The sequence below is a fragment of the Oreochromis aureus genome, linkage group 10 (assembly GCF_013358895.1).
Source record: "Oreochromis aureus strain Israel breed Guangdong linkage group 10, ZZ_aureus, whole genome shotgun sequence".
Taxonomy (NCBI): Eukaryota; Metazoa; Chordata; class Actinopteri; order Cichliformes; family Cichlidae; genus Oreochromis; species Oreochromis aureus.
Window position 1 is genome coordinate 9,429,251 of NC_052951.1, and position 22,863 is coordinate 9,452,113.

Genomic DNA, 22,863 nt, shown 5'->3' on the forward strand with positions numbered 1-22,863 from the left:
TTGTCTGCGTGTTTGACCACAGCATGCTACGCTGTCAAACATCTTTATTTCTGGGGTACAAAAAAAGCAGTTACAGGATGATATCGGCTAGCACTTTCCAGGGTGTCGGCCACAGATGGAAAATTGATTTTTCCTTCCAACAACATTTCATCTGTTCACACATTTATCGTATCCGATACTGGACCGGACAAGTCCATGGGCTCTGATTTGGAGGTAAAGGTTAAAAGACAGAACCTGTATGATCTACACTGCCTGTCATATTTGCATCACAAAGCAAAACCTGACTGTATAGCAAAAATCAGCCACATAATTTGTATTACTGTATGCATCTGGGGGGGAAAGCTGGAATCTGGAAGAACGCTGCAAGAAAAACTTTTGAAGCTCTGTTCAGATTACATTAACACTTTAGAGAATCATTTCATGCCAATCACGGATTATAGGGTTCAAAAAGAGAGGCTTCTTAGTTTTTGGTTGCATGCATGAAGAAGTGTATCAAGGAGGAGGTAAACAACAGATGTAGTGGAATAAAGCAGTCTAATCCTTTAGGTGAGAAATAGAATTAATAATTATTTTAGGAGATTAATAAAAATGGAAATCTTCTAACATATAAAAGCCACCGAATTTAGATAACCATGAAATGCACTGTTTCTTTTTCTTTTACTTTTCTTTTCTTATACCTCATTTGTATTAAGGTATTTTCCTCTTTAGTTCTTTATGCAGCATCAATCAATTTGATGTAGAGCTTCATCCACACAGTGTTCCTAAATTAATGGAGTTTATTCTTGAACACCAATCAGAGAAATGTTGAAAAAAGGGGGGCTTTCTTAGTCCGTATGCCTCATTTCTGTGTGAAAGAGTTCTTGGAGACATGAAGGAAGAAAATAATCGATGAACTACACAAAACTCAGAATCCAACACTAACACCTTAACTAAAGGTTTTCTTTCAAAATTTCCCCTGACCCTGAAATGACCATGTTTTGTTATTGTTGCTTCATCTTCACTGAGGGGCTAAGAGCCACACAGAATTGATTGTATCTCTACAACATGGAGATGGTCATTGATCTTATTCTTTAAAAAAAAGAAAGAAAAAAAGCTTTGTTTAGCTGACATCTGTCTTTTCTCTCATGGTCAGGATACCCCAAAGCTTTATGGTGCAGGAAATCAGTGGGCTGCTTGATTACATTCAGTGTTTCAGCATGAACACAAAGTACTGCTGCTCTTTGGAAAAATGCCAAAGACTAAATCTACCATATCAGGTCTGTAAAATTCAGAAAGAGGTTTCCCTACAGTGCCCCTTCCTTTTCTTTGCGGTGAATTTGATGCTGATCTCTGACAATTACTGATTGTGGTTGGGGTACAGTGTCATGCTTCTTTTATCTCTCATTCTCTCCAGAGAGTAGAACCAATAGGCGTACTGCGCCAAGGCACCGTACACCACAGGTCCTGTGTTATTAACTGAGGTCAGATGTGAAGAATCAGTGATTCTCACACCTTCTTCCTGTCACTCTCTTTAATTCTCACTCATTCCTCATGGGAACCGAAAGGTTTTGACTGATCAATCACCTGCAAATAGCTTTATTGACATAGCATATGTAACATCTGCATTGATGAGGCTGTTTGGACAAACAGTTGGCATGGTCACAAAACACTCAAGCAAGTGAAGTAGTCTCATACTCAGCTGTAATCTGTAGTAAAATATTAATGAATAACTGTGGAGTTATGGAACCTTAAGCAAATGAGTAGATTGGGACAATGTTTCAAAAACTGACCAAAACAGTGAGGAAATGATTAAATACACACGCTAACAGCTCCTCCAGTTTTATTAATACATTTTCAATAATGCAAATATTATACATATTACACATTATTCAGTCTGCAAAAGGATTAAATTATGTGTAAAAGGGGATTGGCAGTCTTCTGTCAGGCTCGGCATCGAGCAATTTGAATTGACAAAATTAGATGCCAACTCTGTGTTATTTCAGGCTGGTCGGGCTGGGAGGGAGCAATAGATCCAAGTCCTGCATTCAGCTGTACTGTATTTTATTATCAGCATTAGTCAAGAGGCATGATGCACTGGGCTGTGAACTCTGAGCTGTGATCAGCTGTTCCACTCGGTCAGTCCATTAGCACTTTTCTCCATGCATTGTCCTGAATCTAACCACCCACTGTCCCTCTGGCACTTGGGCAGGCCAGAGCATGAACAACTCTGATATAAGTTGTGTAATATATAGATAATATATATGTAATATATCTAAGCTATTATATTATACTAGTGTTACCATTGCTGTTTGGTATTATAGTGAATATTCCTTATCCCCTCATGATGTGTGACTAGTTAACTAAATTGAAGAGGGGTCTTTTTTGTGACCTTGATGCTAAGTGAAAACCCAAGAGATGGGGAAAACAAAGCAGCACACTAACGTTGCAGCACTTGAAGGTATATGTCACTCAGTTGATTTGATTTGTAAGCTCTTCTACTTCTCCTCATATTTTTTGCATGATAATATGCAAGTGTAGTAAAGAGAAACATCACACACCACGCGTGATCAATTGATAAAAAGTCCCTTATCAGACATGCACTCACACTGCTGTGTACTCTCATTCCAATTTTGTAAGACTTAACAGAGATCTCTGTTAATTGTCCTTCTCTGCTGTGTGGCCTTTATGCAGCCACAAACATGAACCCACAAATGCACAAAATCTTTAAACTACTCCTCTCTCTCTCTCTAGGGATATTGACCTTGCAGTTACGTTCTGGTTGGCTGCATTCTGCGCCGATGTTGGGTCTGTCAGAGGAAATATACAGTCCTTGGCTGGAACCCAGGTGTGCTCAGGCAAACTGTTAAATTTGGTCATTACTCTTATAATAGTGCTTTTATGGTTTGTTCACATGGGCCATGTGCACAACCGCCTCAGCAGAGCTTTGCTGTAAGGTCTGCAGACAGAGACGAAGGCATCATTTCTCAAGAAGCTCAAATTAAAATAGCTTCCTGTGTCCACGTATGAAGCACCCTGACTATAGAGCAGACATCTAAACAGCCTGTTGCAGAACTAAAAGATTTGAAGGAACACTATCTATCTATCTATCTATCTATCTATCTATCTATCTATCTATCTCTCTCTCTCTCTCTCTCTCTCTCTCTCTCTCTCTCTCTCTCTCTCTCTCTCTCATTTTGGATGTATGGATGCTATAACATATGTACGTCTGAATTGATTTGTAAGTGTCAACTCAACTAGAGGCAGGACCAGGAGGAGGGAAAAGCAATTCTAACGGCTTTTTGATGTAGATAAATGGCGTACAGATGGCCCACTCAATATATTTAAATGAGATATAAAAATCGAGGAGGGGGTGACTGGAATACATTGATTAGCCTACCAAGCAGACACGTTTTCACTGCTATAATTCAATTGTTTATATGATTTGATAAGTGCTCTTAAATATCATAAAAACTTTTGTAATGATGTCATCAAAAGTATTTTAAACATATAGAAATTACTAAATAAAAATCTCAGCACTAAGATATCTCTATAAACATGATTTTCATTTGATATAAAAGTGTAATGCATTAATAAGAAAATGGTAAACTGTTACAACATAAATGTACACCGACAAATTTGGATAATATATTTGTTATTGAAGTTGTAAAACGCCTGCCTGTTTCAATTTAATTTCTGAACTAAATCCAATACTTTCCATTCATCTACTTTGTTTTAGGGATTAGCTCTAGAGTAACAACAGTAATAATACTCAGTTTTGTCCTCTATTACACTGTAGAGGAGAGGCAAAGTATTACTATGGCAACATGACAGACACACTTGTCATCAAACATGTAATGTTTTATCCTACCAATTTGATTTACTAATGTCTCATGACTCCTCATGGGGGTGTTTATCAGATTAAAAGGAATGAAACTGATACAAGTTAACCAATACTGCAGACAGCAGAGAAAAGCAAATCTGAGAGATAATCAATTGACTTGACAGATTATTAAAGTTTAACATTAATGATAATAAACAAATGCATTTCTACAATTACACTGATAACATGATGTATGTATGCAGTGTACATAGCATCACAATCCCATTCCTGTCACGGGAAACAGTATTTTGCTATGAGCTACTCATTTATTTCTACCCTGAATGCACTGATACTCACCTTGATCAGTGTGATAACATGGTGTAAGTTGTTATATTACCATGTTCTTATTAATGTGCTACATAATTATGGCTAACATAATACATGTTTAATTACATAAATATCATTTAACAATAAGAGTTTAAAGAACTGCATATTGACTGTTACTATAGACTTTCTGTTCCAATTTGTGGCTATTATGCTGAATCAAATTGCCATTTACTATTTTAATTTGTGTGTCATTAAAACTTTTCAATGGCAATACAATGAAAAAACTTACTTATTGGCATAACATACCATCTGTAAAAGGTTTCCTGAAATATCTGTTAGTCTTAACCTATAACTCTCTTTTTATGTAAGTCATGTAGTCTGTGATTTTTCTGCTTTTTGTAACTCTACCTTGTGAAGTTAAATGTCGACTCCTGAAACAGAAATTATCGAAGAAAGCTTAAGTCGCGCTGTAATTAGGAGATTTTGTGCCGCCGCGCTAGAAGAGATCAATACAAAGATATTAATATACAAATGAATATAAAACCATCAAAACACAAAAGATAATGCAGGGAAATCCACCACTGAAGACAGCCTTGGGTGGTGGTATTATGACTCTCTAAGATGCACCAGCCTAGACATTTTATGACTGAAGAGATAATCCTCTTCATTCAGCCATCTCGGTCTGCAGACACTATCCTGAAGGTAAGAGCTGCTAACACATTCCAAACAATACTGTCCGACAAGTGTAAATTGTATTTACCCACAGTTCACCTTTAACACTGGGCTGCAAAAGAAGCCCAAATGCGATTATGCATGTGAAGAATTAATCCCGAGATGAGCACAGGGTAATGTATGGTAATTATCCAACAGGATATTCTTACGTAGCGATTAGCATATCTGGGAGGCCAGACATGGATGGGAGGGCAGTCTGAGAGGAAGGAAAGGACACAGCTGCTGATAAGAAGCCCAGATTTTTTTTTTCTATGTTGATGGTCTGGCTACAGGCAGTGACTCATTCTCCCCTTTGTGTTTCTCTCTATCGTATATACGCATATACAACATCAGATGAAAATCTGAACAGTTGGATGTACACAAGCACCAACAGACTGACAACGCTCCTATCATAGCGAAGGCTGGTAAAATAAAGAAGGGAAAATGCTGGATATCTGGGAAACAAATGCTCTCAGACACTCACAGTGTGTTTATTTTGCACTTCGGTTTATAGTTTTATAAATCTAGCTCACAGTTTATGCCAGCAGCATGGTTCAAAAAGTTTAAACAGGGGCATGTTTGTTGTTGTTTAACCTGTATTTTTTATGCAAGCAAACATGCCAGTATCATTTCTCATGAAGACATGTTGTTTTCATATTTGCAGAATGTGGATTATAATGGTCTTGCTAAAATAAGTAAGGCCTTCTGTGAAAATGATATAATCGCTCAAATCTATATGCATTGAAAAATTGTAATAATCGCTCCTTTACTGATAAAATTACTCATGCATTTCTACTTCATACCACCACAGATGCTTGTCAGCTGTGTATTGATCATTTTATTTTATATATTATTATTTATACATATTATTGCATTTATACAGTTATCACTTCTCTATCCATCTTGTATGAGTCTGGGACAAGAGAATGCAGCTTGGTAGAGTTTTAGCTTCACTGCCGACTTCAAGTGAGCCTCAGTCCAAGTGATACTTATTTAGAATTGTCGTCCAAATTGAAACATGATGAAATCTGAATCGTGAAATCCCCAAATTCTCAAAATCTGTCCAGTTATAAAATGAAAAAATGTTTGTTAAATTGTTAAATTGAACCAACATCATCATTCTCCAAAAGTTGAATCTGTTCATCTGGACGTAGCGTTTTGTGGGAGAAACGTTTCGTCACTCATCAAGTGACTTCTTCAGTCTCAGCTGACTGCAGGTTTCCCCAAACCATTTGCAACAGTACATTTGCAAATGTACTGTTTATAAGGTTTGGGGAAACCTGCAGTCAGCTGAGACTGAAGAATCACTTGATGATGATGACAAACGCTTTCTCCCACAAAACGCTACGTCAGATGAACAGATTCAACTTTTGGAGATTTACTTTCCTGGATGATTGAGAATGCATCAAGACAACATCATCATTGTTATTATTATTTTATTTTCATTTTTTCCCATAACATCTTTTATGCCTCTTAGCATGCGCCAGCTTTTCATTTCTTCATTTCTACATCTTCTAATGTACCAGTAGGAGTATTTATGAAATCTGAATAACAGACACAGGTTTCAACCCATATTTTTTTTTTTTTTTTTGGCTGCCCTCTAAACCCATTGCATAATGTGACCATGAACCACTGTATCAATTCTGGGTTTGGTATTTAGGTGTAATCAGCCATGTAGGACACCAGTTTGCTGAGAAGCACGGGCCTTTGTGAGATGCCCATCTGTTTAGTGTATTGGGACAAGCCCAGTCCCACAGAGCTACTGAAATGAAAGGGGTGAGTATGAGAAAGCCCAGCTGAAAAGACAAGGGTGGGCGGCTGCATCAGGGCACAGTCTGTCTAAGGCACTCCTGCAGTTCTGTCTTATTCTAATGCAGCGTATACGAGTCCCCTGCTTGCATACAACTCAGAGATCAGAGACTGACAGATGCACCATGGGAAGCAGACTAGGATGTCTGATGCATGCATGCGCCCATCCTTTCATGCATGTGGTGTCTGTGTTCTCTCACTCTCTGTTAAGCTGTTTAGCTAATATTTGCCTATTGACTTGACAGTGTACATATTACCCTGCCTTGGTGACCTCTTAGCAGGACATGTATGTGTGTGAGAGTAGATCGATTCATACAGTGGGCTCCCCCATCCTTGTTGTTAGTATTCAGCAGTTTGACTGAGCAGGGTGGGAGCAGGTGATAAGCTGCTATAGGCCAGTGAAACCATTCCAGCAAGAGTTGTGACCCTACTTCAGCAGGACTGATTATATCTTTCCCAGGGCTGCTAGGTCTGGCAATCAAGCCTACACTGCAGCCTGAAACATATCACCCCAGACTGAGATCACAGCAGCCATGTTCGAGATAATAATAGCCAGTGAGCAAACAGTGGGAATGACAACAGCGTTGTTTTCAAAATTGTGTTCATCCTTTAAAATGTGCTTTTGATGAGTTAAAACTGTACATTCCTGCATCTTCATGGCTGAACCAGACTCCTGTCACATTTAGAAATGTTTCTGTAAACTTTAGATTAAACATAGCTTTAATCTGCTTCTTTGGCCTATTTTTAAGCTATTTTAACTATTTTATTTATAATTGTACAATTTCACATGATAAGTGCAAGGACAGTTTTTGATAACCTTGCACCTTTACAAACATAAGAGCAAAATAATAGTGGAAAACACACACACAAACCATTTTTCCCGAGCAGCCTTGAGATGTGGGGCAGGTGACCTGCTTGTGAGAGACTTGCCATGTGTTGCATGGAAAAGAGATCTTTTGGTCCTGTAGGTCCATATGCCCTCAAGCTCCAACAATCCTCCGTCCGCTTCCCCCTTAGACTTACACACAAGCACGCTTCTCTCTATCAAAGCAGGCTGCACCCCCACCCCCGGCGCACGCTCTTGATAACTGACAGCAGCTGCATTGATGAGCACAATGCATGGGCCAAGGCAGCTCAGCTGGCCTCACTCCCCACTTGACACTGGTTTGACCTCTGGCATGTGAGTCTTCCTCCCCGAAGGATGCTCTTCCTATAGCCTGACACAGTCTGTCTATCTCCTTTACCCACACTCACACAGACAGAAGCATGACACACACCCAGAAACGGGTGCATCCTGAGGTTAGCCGGGTCAATTAAATTCAAACCAAGGATAAATGATTTGTAAATCATGTACAGATAAGGAATTAATGGACAACAGAGTTAGCAGCAGTGCTGCTTTCATTTTCACGTAAAAAAATACTCACAGCAAGCATCCGAAGGTGTTTCTTCCAATGACCCATAGTAAGGAAGTCATTCGCAAGCAATCTTTATTTCATTACTGCCTTTGAAAAACCAAGTCACACTGTGCTTCACAGGTGCACATAAAATATAATTCCAAAAGTTGCAGAATCTCTATAATTGGTGAAGCATTGAGAAAATAAACAAATATTTTGAAAAAAAAAATAAAACCATAGTTGCAAGGAGTTGTTATGTACACTTCTTGCCATATACGCATACATACTTCCATATGCGCACAAGGAGCATCAGCAGTGTATCCAGTACGAGTGAGCATGAAAGGCTTGTAATAGCTCACCTCCCTAGGGGACTGATGACACCAAGGAAACCAAACAGAAGCTGATGGTATGACAGAAGAGCTGGGGAGGGCGTGCTCATCGCTTCCCCTCCACCATTGTGCTCCTTTACAACTTTACAAAATAGCCTTTTAATTTGCTGCAGCGTCTGGGGTGTCTGAATTGTGCCAGCATCAATCACCATCATCACCAGGGCCGTAGGCACTCTGTCCCTTGGGCCCTCTCACTGAACAGCCCCTGAAGCAGATCACTCTGTCTTCCCTCATACAGGCTAGGTTTCCCAATCTGTGCGATTGCTTGCACTACCTCACAATCATGCAAACAATGTGATGCTGCTTGAACCCTAACATTTGCTCCACTCGACATCACTCCAATTTTGACCAGCCTTTGATACTAAATACAAATCTAAATACAAATGACACTGGCTTGAGCATAAGTTTTCATTGGTTAGTTTTTACTGATTTTTAGTTAAAAAAAAAAATCTATCAAATTTCTCTTTTTCCAAAAAAACCCAAAAGAGAATGTTTACATTATCTTAATATATATAGACTCATTTTCTAAAAGGCTTCAGCATGTAGATTGGGAAATTACCCCCATGATGGAAAATGATATATCAAGCATATTGCAGGGCAAATCACATGTCTCGGGATGGTTTTTGTTGGGGTTTTTTTTTTAGGTTTTTGAGGTTAGTGGATTAATACTAGGGAAGATACTTTGACAGAAACTGATAATAAAAAAGTTTTAAAAACCATTTACAGATCAGTGCTTCATGAAACCTAGCTAGTTAGGTATGTTAGGAATAGAACCTGACACAAAAAACAACATAACATAACAAATCCTCCTTCATTTTGGTTATAATGTTTAGCTTGGGTGCAAATGATTCAAAGAGGTGTTGGCTCAGATCTAACAGAATTTCTTACACTGTTTACCTTATGATGCTATTGATAGTGCTATATTCTGATAGTGTCTAATATACATGCATGGTTAATGGTAAGGTTCTTATATAGTACTTGATATGTGTTGTACATGTATTATTTACCCATACACACAAACACTTTTTCTAAGTCCAAGTGTTTTCTATTCAGGATTGGACTGCAAGACTCTAACCTATCAAGGTGAACTAACAAATAGACATGCCTTTTTATTAACAGTCTGCAGTATCCTGATTGGATTAAACTTAAATTGTCTACAGATGACAAGAAGGGCATTAGGAGAGGGTTTTCATCTGCTATTACTGTGTGTGTGTGTGTGTGTGTGTGTGTGTGTGTGTGTGTGTGTGTGTGTGTGTGTGTGTGTGTGTGTGTGTGTGTGTGTGTGTGTGTGTGTACGTGCGTGTGTTTGTAGTTTTATTTTGTAGTTTTTATGACCTTAAAGCGTTGCAGACCTATATAGGTTTTTATGTTTCTATTTATTATATTAAGTATATTGACTTTACGTGTAATGAAATGTTCTATATAAAATAAGACTGACATTGACACTGACAATTATGTAGACTGAGACAGTTTCTCTTTGTTGTTCTAATAAATGTCAGCTGAGTGGTGTAAAGGTTCAGTTAGGCTGCTCAGCTAAGTTTCACAACTTTGGAATTGCTCTTTTAAAGTAAGCCTGTCCATCCATTTATTCTCTTCTGCTTATCCTTGTCAGGGGCACAGGGGTGGGGCTGAAGCCTATCCCATCTACCATAGGGCGAGAGGCAGGCTGGCGACCTGGACAGGTCACCAGCCTGACGCAGGGCTAACATAGACAGATGCACAATCTTTCGTACTCACATTCACACCTACGGGCAATTTACAACTACCAAATAATCTAACCCCACTAACTGCATGTCTTTGGACTGTGGGAGGAGACGGATATCCCGCACAGAACCCAATAATGTCACTTATGAGTTGTTCTGACTGAACAAAGCAGACCATTAAGCACCGTTCAGCATAGGTACCAAAGTGGTAAAGTTATCCTTCTTCACATTAGGAATCTCCTTAATCTGCAAGATATGCTTGTCATGCCTTATTGTGTGCTGCACAGTATTTTCTTTATGTCTGTCACTTCCCATTCTGCCACTGCCTAGTCAGTTTTAATTGACTTTAATTAGCATCTAGTAATTAATTTTGTTTTCTACAAATTATTTGTATGAGTGGTCCCAGTGGGTGGCCTTGTTCATCTCGTTAGGGCCAATTAGCTGCAATTAACAAACACTAATGACGTGCTTTTTTCATTCCAAAACAAACAGTGCACACCCTGGCAGATTCCAACGCTGCACAGAGACCTCTTGTGTGTATAAGTGGTGCTGGGGGCCAAATGATGGGCTAGGCCTCTAATCAACACCTTCCCTAGAGAAACCAAACTCACTAAGAATCATGTATCCAGCTTCCAGCTTCCCTCTGGTCTTTTTGTTGTCATCCACTATTACACATACACTGTAAAATATAACTTGTTGTTTCAACTTAAAAATATGAGGTACAGGGCTGCCTTAAAATTTTAAGTTAAGTCAAGAAATAGAGTTTGTTCTTATAACACAACCAATTGTTATCTTAATGAAAAATCACATGTTGTCTAAACTTTCGTCTTAGTTTAGTTGACTGAGATTTGTTAGTCAGTTCAACTCCTTTAATTGTCATTTTTACTTGGGAAAACCCTTTCAGCTAAATTAAAATAATCTATTGTTTAAACTCTTGTCCTAGTTCAGTTGACTTGGGTTTTTAGTTAATTCAAATGCTTTAGTAGTAGTTCTTTTAACTTAGGAATCTATTTTAGCTTAACTAACATAATCTGTTAGCTAAGTTGATTTAAGTTTATTAATTAACTGAGCTCCTTAAGGTAGCTGAGTGAACTTGTAAATCAGTTTCATTTTAATTATCAGAGTTGATTGACTGGATGTAAAGAAAAATGTGTATTAAACATCTTAAGTTTTGTTTTGTTTTTTTAGCTTTCTAACATCCATTTCAGCAAAACTACCTGTTAGGTTTATCTTAGATCTCAGGTTTAAATACCTACATTCCTTTAAATTAATTTTCTGTTGTTTACAGAAAAAAAAATAAAACCCCACAGATTCCATTAAAGTCTATCTGATCATTTCATACAGAAAGTTTGTTTTAAGAACATGACAAGACAATTACTCATGAGCACCCAACATTCACCATTTATTGTGCCATCTTAGTCATCTGAGAAACAGAAAAATCAGTGACGTAGCTCATCAGGCTCACAATCCATCAAAACTCAAAGGTTGCTCCTGTGAAACAATAAATTTGAACTTGGTCTTGAGCCCAGTTTGGGTGAAGATTAAATTCTGACCAATACTCTAGGAGCAGTAGTGATTCTTGTGAAGTAACAACATAAAGTCTGCATTAATGTAATGTATCAACGGAACACTTGCTATTTTAGAAAAGTTATTCTTTACATTTACAAAATTTTTAAACTTCATTGTGCTCAGTCACACCTGTTAGCATAAAAGTTGAAATATTAAAATAGTACAAAACCTTTGATAAGTGACAGTAAAGATCAGTTTATAACAACTAAGACATCAAACTCTTGTATTTGTCTTCGTTTACAACTGCAACAAATTCCACAGAACCAATATCTCTGAAAATGAGTGCATGCTTCTGAAACATTTGATAATATGAATATTTCAGAAACATCAGTTTGAGTCTGCTCAATTGCAAAACAAAGGAAAACTACTGACTTGCATGAGATAAGCATCTGCAAAGTCCAGCATATTGTTGTTCACATAAGTTTCTTAAACCATGAACAAATGAGCAATTGTCTAATCTGGAATGTAAAGTGTAGTCATTTAGTGACATACAAAAGTGAGAATGAGAACTTGCAAGAATAAAAAAACAAACAGTAAAATAAAACTGTCCTTAACACTAAGGAGCATACAATTACAGTTCTGCATGGCTTTCTGCAAGAGTCTGTTTCTTAGACCATGCACTAGTGAGATGCACTGCCTTCCACCAATGTTCATTAGGATGTTCTGAATGACTTCAAAGATGTCCTTAAGTTCCTTTGGATAGTCTATGTTGAGGGCAAAAGAAGGCCCATCAGCATGGAAATGGCACTTGAGACATCCCTCAGATTAGACAGGATTACTGCCGCCTCAAGGACAACCAACACATCGATGATGTCTTCTTCTTTCACCATCGCAATGCCAACTTTCGTCCTCTTAGAAAACGTGTCTTCAATACCTGTCGGCTATAAAAGGGTTCAAAGACAAAAAAAAAAAAAAATTACACAATTACAATTACACAATATCCCTTGTGCTTAACAATTCATGTCTTTCCAAAGAAGAGCCATACTGATGCTTTGGATGATGGTGATTGGCTTTGGGTAACACTTATTAGTTGTTAAAGTTTTTTCAGAATGAGATATGCACCCCCATGTTACAAATCCATTTCTTGCTTTAAACAAAGACCATGTTCATAAATAACTGAGCATGTCTTCAATTGCAGAATTCAAACAAAATTTTCAATTTAAATGGTAAATGGCCTGAGTTTGTATAGCGCTTTACTAGTCCCCTAAGGACTCCAAAGCGCTTTACACATTCAGTCATTCACACACATGGGTGGATGACTGAATCGTGGCTGAAGAGTTGACAGTTCGTCTTATAATTGGAAGGTTGCCGGTTCGAGCCCCGGCTCTGACAGTTTCAGTCGTTGTGTCCTTGGGCAAGACACTTCACCTGTTGCCTACTGGTGGTGGTCAGAGGGCCCGGTGGTGCCAGTGTCCGGCAGCCTCGCCTCTGTCAGTGCGCCCCAGGGCGGCTGTGGCTACAATGTAGCTTGCCATCACCAGTGTGTGAATTTAAATCTACTTATGCTAAATATTGGCTGTGCTCTAAACCAAATCTGGCTGAGAATACATGAAATGTGCAAACTGCAGCTACACTACAGGATCAGATTGTGGCTCCATAGACAATGCTTCTTTAATCAGTTTATTGATTAAAGTTTATTTTTCCCCTATATTAACAGCATGAAAAAGAGCATATAGACATGGCTGAACAGGTTGCATAATTGGCACTGAATATCAACATCCACCTTTACCCAGCTGCCCAATGACTCTCGGCCAGTAACCTTTAATTGCTTACCCAGTCTACACAGTCTCTTTTCCAGGGTCCAGGACATTTCACCAAAGTATTGCCCCCATAGCTGTAGCAGCCACTGCAGCCCCTTAAATATCCTAATATCTCTGCCATTACAATATACAATGTGAGAAATCAAACGTAAAGCTGAAGTGAACAGTACAGCAGCGAAATGTCAAAGACCCTGGTGAAGACATGAATAAACACAAGACACTAATAATATCAATGCTAGCTTGCCAGTTAGTTTCTCTGAAACCCAGACCAAATCCAGTGTCAAAGATCTTGTAATAATACATTTGGTGAGGAAAAAGTACACATGTACTTTTTAATTTAAAATCCACTGTGGTGCTGTCATTATTAAATTTACTAAAAGAAACAATGCTAACCTTCACAGTCTTGAAAGTGTGTGAGGATCTTCCTTTAGAAAATGAGGTCCTCTGTCCTCTTCCTTTGTGTAGGGCTCTGGTCAAAGAAGTCAAAAAGAAAACAAAAACACTTTTTAAACAGTGTTTATGAAGCATGTAGACAGCTCCAAATTCACAGCTTTTTGATACATAATTCCATCAATATATGATTATCATTGGAGATTTTGAATCAGGCTTATCAGGATGTTCAAGTAGAATATGATATCCAACCTACCACCAATATACATAGATTCTGTAAAAGTTACCACACTAAATGTCCAGTTGTGAAATATGATGACAGACTTTACTTATCAGCTTTCTTTCAATGAGTTCATCAGTTGAACTGGATAACCTAAAACTTAAACAAAGGATTAGATTTCGCAGTTGAACACTTACATCATCATTGAAGCATCTTATGAGCCTAGTTAGCCCTCCTATGCTGCTCTTGATTTTGTACAGCTCCACGAACCTCTCCACAATGGTCAAGCACAGCAAAAGGAACCCTTTCAGGTCAACAGATGTAAGACGGGCAAATTCTGCTTCAACCTGAGCAATAGAAGAAGAGGGGTGGAGAGTACAGACAGAATAAAAAAAAGATTCTTTGAGACCCAAATTTAAGCAAACAGTCATCTGAGGCCCATTAGAGAAAACACAAACACACAAAAGCAAACAAACAAAAGATGCACTTTACCTGCCGTTCAGCAAACAAGGAAGTTCAGAGAACAATAAGCTCTGTCTTGAAATCTTTTAAAGTAGAATGATTGTGAAAATGACTTATGTGATGTAAAACTTTAATAAACATGCGATTAAAAGAACACTAAAAGGACAAGTAACAGTTTCCTTATTCCTCAGATGTTTACCTTGATGAGCAATACTGTTTTAGTCCAACTGCCTCATTAAAGTTACACAACAGGCTTTTTACATTAAAGCCAGCAAGTCCATTACATACTCCCTTTTAGATCTGAAATACTGTGCAGATTCTGTGTATATGTAGTGGACAGCAATTTACCCAAAAGAGTGCAAAGTTTGCAAGTCCACCTCATTTAAATGACAAAGACAGATGTGATCATCTAGACCTGTGAAAATAAATTAATGACAAACTTGCAGTTATGGATGTTATTACAACCACAAGAACCTAAACAGTCTGCTCCATTGCTTTTGTTAATGAATCATTTGTTGGTAACACGTCTGAATATTTAGTTTATGCCACCTGCATGTGATCATCAATAGTGCCATATTACTTCTTAAGAAGTACCCTGACACTACAATCTTTATATCATTTGTTCTACAGAGCTATTAAGTTACAATATAATCTGTGGTGTTTCCAGTATGACAAAATGCACAAATTGTAACTTACCATTTGACTCCACTGACAAAAATAAATCCCCAGCATCAAGTTTGGCTTCACAGACCTAAAATAAGTAAAATAAAAATATATGTTATAATTATATTGTTTTCGCCATTTATTCATGTTTGCTAATTTTCTGACATATAAACAATGTTAGTTTTGTTACAATACAGAGAATGCAGTTTAATTAAAAGGTAAATTATGCAAAAAAAAAAAAAACTTCTGCAGTATACCATGCCAAAAATCAGTGTCTCTGATGCCAATTATTTTATCACTACAGCTCTTTTAGTATGGAAACTCACACAATCTAGTCATACTGATCACAAGAGTTCAAAAATAAGTCAAAATAGTGAACTGTTGTTAAGCATAAAGCATTTCAGGGTAACAAATAACTGCACAATAGAATTAAAGCAAAAATAAACACACTGGAGAACTATCTGATAAAAACTAATATAATGCTGGTTTGTAGACCATATTTTGTCTCAGTCCTCAGTGCACTCTTGCAGCTTAGCATGCAGCAGTTAATAACAGCTTAAGTGATTACATAGGGGTAAACAGATGACAACAAGCATCGGAGTCCTGCCAAAAGTTCTTTTGAACCCAGTCAGTTATTGGAAATATTGCCAAAATGAACTTCCACCAAAATACAACAGCCTGTGAACTTGAAAGAAATTTACAAGTACAGAGACAATATGAAATAAGCTTTATTAATTAGCTGAGTTAGCTTGCTAATATCGCAACAGTGGTTGAGTGCACAACCTTAAAGCTAGCGGCACAATACTTGTGATTTGGTCAGTGCCACATTAAACCCATAAAAAGGCCATATGTCAGTTTATTAGGTCAAGTTTGGTCATGACATACAAGCTGGACCTTGTCGGCTAAAGTTACATTAGCTAAAGCAAACATTTCGGTAAAAGAGAAAACACACATCATGCCATAGATTCAAAACATGTTCCAACTTTTGTAGCTCTCTTTCCTTATAGTTATAACCAATGTTACTCACCTTGAAAGCATATTCCAAAGAAGACGATTAGAAAACGTCCAAGTAAAGTGAGCATGTCGTTAACCGCCAATTCCCCATGATGCACCTCGGTAGCAGTCACGTGAGGCAGTTTTGAATCCTGCTGTGCTCAACTTACCCACATTGTCAAGTTCACATAAGTTGCTGATTTAGCTGGACATGAGTTTTCAAGTTAGCTTTTTTTGGTGTAATTGGGACGTTTTTAACTTGTAATTCTATGTTATAACAACAACTTCAGTCATCTATCGTCAAACTGATATAGAATAATATGTTGAAATAACAAACATCTAGAATTACATTTTACAGTGTAGGCTTCTGAGAGCAAACGTATTAACAGAATAAACTTATGAGAAATCTTTATTTAGTTTAACAGGTCAAAAGTTGTGAAAACGAATTTATTGTTGGATCGGTACTTATTTTTGCTTTTAGAATAATAATAACAATAACAAATCACCTAATTTATATGGACACACATTCTTACAGTGCCACTGAGAGACTGTTCTTTCTGCATTGTGATTACATCTTACTTGCAATGTTTTGACGTCATCTTTAGTGTAAGGCCTGATGAATGAATTCAAATTTTAAAACACATCCTCTTAATTATTCTGCATTTACAGTTTATCAATAATACCGCAGCCTGAAATAGTGATAACGATTCATGATATGCTACGATGCTGCTTTATGCACACAATTCTAGCATTAGATAGGCCCTTTAATCCCTTAATTTTAATTCCATACACTAAGTAAATGTGTACATAGGTTGTTCATCGAATCAATAATAACCCCTTACTCCCAAACACAACTCTGCTTGATTGGCTGGTTGTCAATAACTGAGATTCACATTAGTTGTGCTAAAAGCAGAATTTTAAAGTAATGACTTTAAGTGTCAGAGAAAATGTGGAGACGGTAACGTTGTAAATCAATACAGTGGACTCTGATAAAAATGACTGATAAAATTACGAGTTGTAAAACGTCAGGCCGTGATGTGACCTTGCTCAAAAGAAGAAAAAAGTCAAGAGAAAATCCGAAGCGTGCCTTTAAAAAGCGAAATTTAAAAAAGAAGAAGAAGAAGAAGTTTTTTTTAATCTTCAAAAAATATTTTTGGAGCTCAACCTACATATCGGGACATCGGATATCAGGGCCCAGCAGAACCCGAAGCTTGTATGAGAAAATGCGCTATCTTCGTCCCCAGTGTACCAACATGGTGAGATAGCATCTATAAGAGGCAGCCTATCGCTACAGATTATAACCATTAGTGTTCCCAGTCATTTCAATGCAATGAAGAATAATGCAGGGCCACAGCGTCGGTCTGTGTGAAAAGACTGTGTTGAGCACGTCCTCTCCCCACAGCCTTCTGCTGGGATAGACCTGCTGATCATTTGTCACCTGCCACTGATTCAGTCAGACTTATTCTCCGGCCTTTTCCAAAGGAAATCATTTATTCACATGACATTATCACGGACTCTATTCAGCACTCTATTCTACAGAGAAAAGGTATATCAGTCTTAAAAAAGACTATTATTGTAAAGTGAACCAGTTTCCTTATTATTTTATATTGTTTATTCGTATATATATATATATATTAAATATTAGTTTGAAAACAGCTTTTCTTTTTAGTTGGCGGTGTTAACATCAGACACAATCCTTCTCTAAAATCTGCTTTTAGAAAATTTCTTTTTAACAATTTTCCAAGAAATAAAAAAGCTTTAAAACATATTGAGGTTTCCAGTAGTTTTTACCGCCATAGTTATATTTCCTTTTATTTTATTTTGTAACCATGATGCTTCACCTCTGTAACTTAAATAGTTATATGTGGCGGACTGAAATGAAATCCCCTCATCCTCCACCCCTTAAGCTGACGTCACAGGTTTGTTAACAGGCAATAGGCTGAGCTCCGCTAGGTGAGCTCATTACAGCGTCTCTCTCTCAGAGAGAGCTCGTCAGAGGCAAAATGGGACACATATGACCACACTAAGCGCACAGACAGCATTTTATTATTGTTCGTTCTTCTTCTCTACTTTAGACAACTGCGGATTTTTCGCAGTGAATGATTTTAATATTTATGAGTAGCTTATTTTTTATGTCCTTTCCCTTCTGAAATCGCACACCTCGGATCATCTTCACGGCCCGCTATGATCTCCAGTCAGTGATTATTATATATACATATTTTTTTCAAATACCAGTTTGTCTTCAATTGCTGATCTTTCATTTGGAGCAGTAGACTGAATTTGGATTGTTGCCCTGTGGAACAAAAAATCAAACAAAAAAACTACTTTTACTCTCACGGATGGCGACCTAATCGATGCGAATAATTCGGATGAGGTGGATCTTTTGGATTATATGCACTAAAGCGAATCCATATCTAGGTGAGCGGGACGGAAGAGAAGAGGAAGAGTTGATTTCGCACTCGCACACTGGAGCGGGAATAAGTCTAGACAATGCTTCAGTGTGCCAGCTGTGAAAAACCTATTCTCGATAGGTTCTTGCTCAAAGTTTTGGACAGACCGTGGCACATCAAATGCGTCCAGTGCTGCGACTGCAAATGTAGTTTGACAGAGAAGTGTTTTTCTCGAGAAGGGAAACTGTATTGCAAGAATGATTTCTTTAGGTAAGAATTGACGTGTTTGTGGTTTAGTATTTTAAAGAAAAAGTTGGGGTTTTTTTAGTCATTTAAAAAGAAGTTAAAAATTTATTCCAGCGATTACAACTAACCATCTGTTTTTATACAATGGGCACGCCTGTCTGCTGTTATTTTATTTTCTCGTCTTATCTTTCTGTTCTCTCTTTTCGTTTAATTCTCGGTTTTGTGTGTCTTCTTTGAAAGTGAAGCTAACCCTAACTGCTCGTGTGATTATTATGATGGAAAATATCTTACAATTGTACCTAATATTTGTGTTTAGCCTGTTCAGTTAGTAATTTTCACTGTAGTCAGTTCTACAACACACTAAGTTCCTGGTAGTTTGAATGGGGGAAAAAAAATCAAAGTTTGTTTTGTAAAACAACACAAACTTGACTAAACTGGGCCTAAAGTCAGAGCAGGTGTAAAGGTGTTCTCCTAGATTTTGGCCAACATATCACGTCTGTGCTGAAACTTTTCCCTGACTTTGGTTCTCCCTCTTGAACAGGAAATTTGGAACCAAGTGCGCTGGATGCGCGCAGGGGATTTTACCCAGTGATCTAGTCCGCAGAGCCAAGAGCAAAGTGTTTCACCTGAACTGTTTCACTTGTGTGATGTGTAACAAACAGCTGTCCACCGGAGAGGAACTGTACATCCTGGACGAATTCAAGTTCGTTTGCAAAGAGGACTATGAAAACAACTCCGGGAAAGACACAATCCTCCTTTCAGGTGATTTTTTTATAATTTTGTTTTATTATTATTATTATTATTATTATTATTATTATTATTATTATTATTATTATTATATCTGGTGTATTTTATTTATTTTTTAAAAGATTCCTGACGTGCACCTTTCATAAACATTTAGCCTAGAGTAGTGGCATTTTCTGATCGTCTTATTCTGATAACAGTAACGACGTGCAGCGACCCAAGTCTGTCTCCGGACTCTCAGGACCCGCAGGACGATGGGAAGGACTCAGAAAACGGGCATTTATCGGATAAAGACACGTGCAGCAACGAGAACGACGAGCAGAGCGCCGTCGGAAAACGACGCGGGCCTCGGACCACTATAAAAGCCAAGCAGCTGGAGACCCTGAAAGCGGCTTTTGCGGCCACACCGAAGCCCACCAGGCACATCAGAGAGCAGCTGTCACGGGAGACGGGTCTCAACATGAGAGTCATCCAGGTAAAAGCAACAAATATAGAAAAAGAAAAAGAAAAGCAGATGACTATAAGTTTACTTTTTTTTTTTTTTTAAATTCATACACAGACTCACACAAAGTGACAGTGACACAATCACCAAGGCACTAGTGTTACAGAGAATAAAGCCTTTGATGTAGGCAACTCAACAAAGCAATCTGGCTGGTGGCGCTTGCAAACACCCACATACAATATATGATTTTCTTCCCCCCGCCTCTCATTTGGGGTTTTCCTTAATCTGTGCGCCCAGTGCGTCCCTAACATCACAGAGAACTCATGATGCCCATGGGCATTTTAAAAGGCCCCCTAATAATAAAAAAAATCATGTCGCACGGATGAATCTTGAATACTAATTTAAAAATGCTATACATTATATTTTTAGTGACCTAAAAAGTTAATTTGCATGTTTTTGTGTCTTTTCCCATCAACTAAAACCTTACTCTAATTTACAAAGACCCTGTCAGTATTTTGGGTTGATTTATTTCTAATCATCGTCATCCAAATCATCCAAATCAAACTGCAATTTGTCACCCTTTTTTTAAAAAGCTCATGGCCACACTTCATAATTCATGCTCCTTGTTTTTGAACCGCTGTCTTAAAGGTTTGGTTCCAAAATCGGAGGTCTAAAGAGAGACGTATGAAACAGCTGAGCGCTCTAAGCGCTCGGAGACACGTGTTTTTCCGCAACCCGAGGAGAATGAGAGGCCTGGGAGAGAGAGTGGAACCAGGAGAGCTTGGACACTTTTCTTATTATGGAGGTGAGCTATATAAAGTAATGATTAAGTTTTAAGACTGTCACATCATAAACAAACAGATAAATAAGCAAATAAGGTACAAAGTATCTATGCTTCTTCAGGTTGATGCATTAGCTGTAATCAATAAAATGAACCTTATACAATCTTATAATCAATGCTCTTTTTGACCACATTGTAAAAATTCGAGATACATAAAAAAGCCACTATTATTCTTTCTTTAAATTCTGACACAATGCACTAATCCTTATGTTCATATGCGTGCAGAATATCCTGGTGAATACTATGGCTCAGGAGGGAATTATGAGTACTTTCAAGGCCCACCATTATCGCAAGCACAGACTCCAGCAGACCTAGGCTTTGTGCCCTCCACAGTCCCAGCTGGCACCCCACTAGGAGCCATGGACCACCATCATCCTGGGCACCACTGTCCCGGAGAGGTTCAGTGTTTCTCTGATACATTATCTCATCATCCCGTGGACTCACCCAGTCCGGAGCCCAATGGACCAAGTTCAATTCACAGCATCTCCAGTGAAATGTGTGGCCCCAGCACGCCCTTCACCACTGTTTCTCTCAGTGACAACGGATACACCAACCAGCTGTCTCAGCCCTCTTCAGAAATGAGTGAAGGCACTGTTTGGTAATCAGGCTAAGACCGAAATACTACACATGCAGTTTGAAGGCAAACCCTTAACTTTATTTCATATATCAGCTATTTATTTATAATTATTTATGAATATTTATTTATTTATTGTATTTCATTATGCTTTTTTATTTTTATGTTGGTTATTTATTGACGGGCCACGTATTAGATAGTTTGGAATAATCTGTGTGAATTGGCTCGTTAATAGGTCCGCAGTGCTGGGCCTCACTGATTAAGCAATAAACAAATACATTAATACTGCTGAATTGTATTTTAGTGTTTACAAAACCTTTTCTGTCATGTACAGTACTGTGCAAACGTTTTAAGCACATTTAATGCTTATATTCTTTATCCATTACACAAGAATATCAACTGGCCATAAGCCCATTCTGTATTTGGTTTTTTGGCCCATGCTAGCTGGAATAGACAGTTAAGAAGATGGATGTATGGACAAGGCAGTGGATACAAACATTCATACAGAGTCATAAAGACCTAACTTCAGTGACGAGAACTACAAGGAGTTCTGCAAGATGCTATGGCCCACAGAGATCCCTCGTCTCATTATACTGTATTTATATCAGTCTAAGATAACAAGAAGCGATGGAAACAACTGAGACCAGCCTAAATGCAATGAAGAATTGTGACCACACATTCAAAATGGCTGGGAAAAGAAAAAAAGAACTATGTACCAAGTACCCTGATAAGCAATGGTAAGTGTACCCATAAGAATGTGTGTTTTTTAAAGAGAAATGGTGGTCATACTCAGTATTAATTTGAAACCTTTTTTTCTGGTTAGTGCACTTTATACAACGTTAAAAATGTCAGATAAAATGTCAGATTTTAATGTCATTTCTAAAAACATTCACATTTTTATATGTTTAAAATTTGCACAGCACTGTATATGATGAAATTGACCTTAAAATTCAAATGTGAAGTGTGTGATTGTATTTGTTTTATCACCTTTCAGTGTTTCAGCCAACTTACAAATTCCAAGTATGAGTTTGTGTGTAATACTCATATTCATGTATTACACATGAACCACCCACTGATCACAGATCATGAACGTGATACATCTGACCAAAACATTTCTCAGGACTGTGGAAACATTGCATTGTATTTTGTTTCGCTACACCTTTCTTATGAATAATTTGCTGTTTAGCATGTGTTTGCCTTCAAAGTATTGCCATTTTAATCTGAACATTTACATGAGTAGAAAATGATTTGACTGTGACATGATATGAGTCCAACCTGACAGTATGTATAATAATGGGCAATAATGGACGGAAGAGTCAGTTGTTTATGTGACACTCCAGTGTTCAGAGGGTTGATTTTCAGTTGTTTTAAACGTCTTCATTCTGGCTTTAAATGAAATGCCAGAATAAAATAAATGAAATTAAATGGCAACCCATT

General features: G+C 37.8%; 1 protein-coding gene across 1 annotated transcript; it reads left to right on the plus strand.

The window, feature by feature from the left end:
• The first annotated feature begins 18,679 nt into the window (after positions 1-18,679).
• Positions 18,680-21,651, plus strand: LOC116313094 (LIM/homeobox protein Lhx1-like). Its single transcript, XM_031730663.2, has 5 exons — positions 18,680-18,849; positions 19,367-19,587; positions 19,770-20,044; positions 20,660-20,816; positions 21,078-21,651. Exons 1-5 carry the CDS (start codon positions 18,680-18,682, stop codon positions 21,452-21,454), a joined length of 1,200 nt encoding a protein of 399 aa, XP_031586523.1. The 3' UTR covers positions 21,455-21,651.
• The last annotated feature ends 1,212 nt before the right edge of the window (positions 21,652-22,863 follow it).